This window comes from Prunus dulcis, chromosome 1 (genome assembly GCF_902201215.1).
Source record: "Prunus dulcis chromosome 1, ALMONDv2, whole genome shotgun sequence".
Classification (NCBI taxonomy): Eukaryota; Viridiplantae; Streptophyta; class Magnoliopsida; order Rosales; family Rosaceae; genus Prunus; species Prunus dulcis.
The window spans coordinates 5,177,249-5,181,028 of NC_047650.1; the positions used below are offsets into that span (position 1 = coordinate 5,177,249).

Below are 3,780 nucleotides of genomic sequence, written 5' to 3' on the forward strand. Positions count from 1 at the left end.
AGCTAGCTAGCACATACATATAATATATATGTACACAAACTTGCATGTAAAAACTATTCCCTTTTTATTTTGTGGTCAGAATAATCTGCCACAGCCACCGTTTTCATTACAAGAAGATACTCACTCTCTCTCTCTCTCTCTCTCTCACACACACACAAACGCTCGACAGTCTCTGATTAAAAAACAATTTTCCTCTTGATCTCTTGTTGACATTATTCGAGCATCAACCATTTCTCTGTTACCATAATTAATCCAAGTTCTTGCATGTTTTTTATTATTATTTTTTAATTTTTATGAAAAAAACCAAACAAAACCTTTCTCTATAAGAGCACACAAACAACCATATCATTCTTCCTCTCCATCTCTCTCTCTCTCTCTCTCTCTCTAACCTCCCCATGAAAAAACCACAAATTAAGCCTTCCTCCACCCAATTCTCACTATAAACAACAAAACCCATCTCCTCATTTTGGAGAAAACAAAGCCAGAAAACCAGTAACCATGATCACTGGCAAGGACATATACGATGTTTTTGCAGCCATAGTCCCTTTATACGTGGCTATGATCTTAGCCTACGGTTCCGTCCGGTGGTGGAAAATCTTCACCCCGGACCAATGCTCCGGCATAAATCGCTTCGTGGCTGTTTTCGCCGTCCCATTGCTCTCCTTCCACTTCATCTCCTCCAACGACCCTTACGCCATGAACTACCAGTTTATCCTCGCCGACTCCCTCCAAAAAGTCGTCATCCTCACCGCCCTCTTCCTCTGGCAAGCCTTCTCCAAACGCGGCAACCTCGAGTGGATGATCACGCTCTTCTCCCTCTCCACCCTCCCCAACACCCTCGTCATGGGCATCCCGCTGCTCAAAGCCATGTACGGCGACTTCTCCGGCACCTTGATGGTTCAGATTGTTGTTTTGCAGAGCGTGATCTGGTACACTCTCATGCTCTTCATGTTCGAGTACCGCGGCGCCAAGCTCTTGATCTCCGAGCAGTTCCCGGAGACTGCAGCTTCGATCACGTCGTTCAGAGTTGACTCCGACGTTGTTTCACTCAACGGCCGAGAGCCGCTGCAAACAGACGCGGAGATCGGCGACGACGGGAAGCTTCACGTGGTGGTGAAGAGGTCCAATGCTTCGTCTATGGTGTCGTCCTTCAACAAGTCACACGGGTTGAACTCGCTGACTTCGATGACCCCGCGGGCTTCGAATCTCACGGGAGTGGAGATTTACTCGGTGCAGTCCTCCCGTGAACCGACGCCGCGGGCGTCCAGCTTCAACCAAACGGATTTTTACGCCATGTTTAATGCCAGCAAGGCGCCGAGCCCCAAGCACGGCTACACAAACAGTTTCCAAGGTGGATTCGGGGACGTTTATTCAGTGCAGTCTTCGAAAGGGGTGACGCCGAGGACTTCAAATTTTGATGAGGAGGCGCTGAAGATGAGTACTAGTAATAAGAAGAGGGGGGCGAGGAGTATGAGCGGTGAGATCTTCAATGGTGGTATGGTCTCTTCGTACCCTCCTCCAAACCCGATGTTTTCCGGGTCTACCAGTGGTGGGCCGAAGAAGAAAGACAGTGGAGGTGGCGGTGGAGGCGGTGGTGGTGGTAGTGGTGGTGCAGCGCCTAATAAAGAGCTTCACATGTTTGTTTGGAGTTCGAGTGCATCGCCAGTTTCTGAAGGGAATCTTAGACATGCAGTAAATCGAGCTGCTTCCACTGACTTTGGGGTAATTGATCCTTCCAAGGCTGCAGCTCTTCATCAACATGAAACTGCTGCTTCAAAAGGTGAGCACCAAATAATTTTTATGATCCCACTCCCAACGATATTTGTCTTTTCTGTGAATTGCTTGCCAAGTACTTACATCAGCTACTGGACAATTGACACCTTATCTACTGGACAAAAACAATAGGGTGCTTCATTAATTTCTTTTGACATAGATCTGGTTTTTTATTTCTTTTTTCTAGTCTCTCATTTTAATTTGTTCACAAAATAATAAATCATTGAATCTTGATTATTTTTATTTGGTTTATATCCTAATTACTTATATTAAATCTGCAGGTATGCATGAGGTAATTGAGAATATGAGTCCTGGGAGGAAAATGAGTGGAGATAGGGAGCTTGAGACAGAAGAAGGATCCAAGTTTCCACCAAGTGCTTCGCCGTACAGTAGTTGCCAGAAGAAGGTGGACATGGAAGGAGGTGTAGCCAAGAAGCACCAAATGCCTCCTGCCAGTGTCATGACTAGACTTATACTCATCATGGTCTGGAGAAAGCTCATTAGAAACCCCAACACCTACTCCAGCCTTCTTGGCGTGGCCTGGTCTCTCATATCATACAAGTAAATCTCTCTCTCTCTCTCTCTCTCTCTCTCTCTCTCTCTCTCTACAGTGCACCCATCATGCATTGTGTAGAAATCACTCAAAATATTACTAATTAATGTTGTATCTCTCACGAAAATAAATTTAATGTGGAGTTTTTGGATCTTATTTTGCGAGAGATGTGATGAACAATGAGACATGTATGCCCTCTTGTCCACTCAAATTAATCTTTCAATCATTGGCAGGTGGCACATCAAAATGCCAACAATTGTAAGTGGATCCATATCAATCTTATCTGATGCTGGTTTGGGAATGGCTATGTTCAGTCTCGGTATTTATCTTCAATTGTCTCCATTATATATTGACCTAAATGAACCATATAAAAGTGTACTTTTTTAACCACATTTTTTTTTTCTTCTTTCCAGGATTGTTCATGGCTTTACAACCAAAGATCATAGCTTGTGGAAAATCTGTTGCAACATTTGCAATGGCTGTTAGGTTTTTAACAGGCCCAGCAGTTATTGCTGCAACCTCTATTGCTGTTGGTCTTCGGGGAGTTCTTTTACATGTTGCAATAGTTCAGGTTTACAATCTCAATCTCCCCGCTATTTATACCCCTTTTTTAAAACTTAAGTCAATTAAGAATTCAATATGCATGAGGGTTAGTCCAGTTAGTCAGGACAGTGAGTCCGTCCCATTACATTCAAGTTTGAATTCCTCTCTCCACATAGATTATATTAATTTGGAGTAATTTAAGCGATTTTATTTTAAAAAATTGCTTATGTAATTAAATGATTAAACATTTTTTTTTTTTTTTCAGGCTGCTCTTCCTCAAGGCATTGTTCCCTTTGTATTTGCCAAGGAATACAATGTCCACGCAGACATACTTAGCACTGCGTAAGTTCATTTACTTACTTAATTTTGTTTTAACCCACGAATAAAATGGTGATGAAAAAGGGTCTCTGACTTGTATTATGTTCGTCCAATTATTATTGCAGGGTCATTTTTGGAATGCTGGTTGCCTTGCCCATAACAATTCTCTATTATTTTCTTCTTGGGCTCTAGTTTCTGTATTTCCAAGTCAGGCTTAGCTGGATGATCAAATGCATGCCATTGGATTCAGTGTTCAACAAAATATTTAATTTTGCTCCTTCATGTTAGTATTATATTATTTTGTTATCTTACTGATTAGATAGAAATTCAGCAATAGATTAGAGCTTAGAAATCTAGAGAAGGATTTTTATTTTCGTTTTTATAACTTTCTTTTTTCTTCTTTGGGTGCAAATTTTCACGAGTTTCTTTTATAATATTTGAAACACCAATGTCAATGACTTTTTTATTTGTTGGGGTTTGGATCACAAAATTCAAGAGACACCGTTTGAAGTTTCTCAGAAATACCGTTGACTTGCTGGTAGGTCCTACAATATTACTTGGGAACAGATGTGGCCCACAAACTTATATATAAA

At 41.7% G+C, this 3,780-nt stretch overlaps 1 protein-coding gene across 1 annotated transcript; it reads left to right on the forward strand.

The window, feature by feature from the left end:
- Positions 1-368: 368 nt before the first annotated feature.
- LOC117614222 (auxin efflux carrier component 2-like) lies at positions 369-3,551 on the forward strand. The gene is made up of 6 exons (XM_034342950.1): positions 369-1,780; positions 2,055-2,334; positions 2,560-2,645; positions 2,740-2,897; positions 3,135-3,211; positions 3,313-3,551. The coding sequence occupies exons 1-6, from the start codon at positions 499-501 to the stop codon at positions 3,377-3,379; spliced, it is 1,950 nt and encodes a 649-aa protein (XP_034198841.1). The 5' UTR covers positions 369-498; the 3' UTR covers positions 3,380-3,551.
- The last annotated feature ends 229 nt before the right edge of the window (positions 3,552-3,780 follow it).

Bases quoted from the DNA above. Each gene is read 5' to 3' on its own strand.
- LOC117614222 (XM_034342950.1), top strand. From the start codon at position 499: ATGATCACTGGCAAGGACATATACGATGTTTTTGCAGCCATAGTCCCT. The intron at 1,781-2,054 runs GTGAGCACCAAA...TTAAATCTGCAG, and splicing joins TGAAACTGCTGCTTCAAAAG to GTATGCATGAGGTAATTGAG. The intron at 2,335-2,559 runs GTAAATCTCTCT...AATCATTGGCAG, and splicing joins TGGTCTCTCATATCATACAA to GTGGCACATCAAAATGCCAA.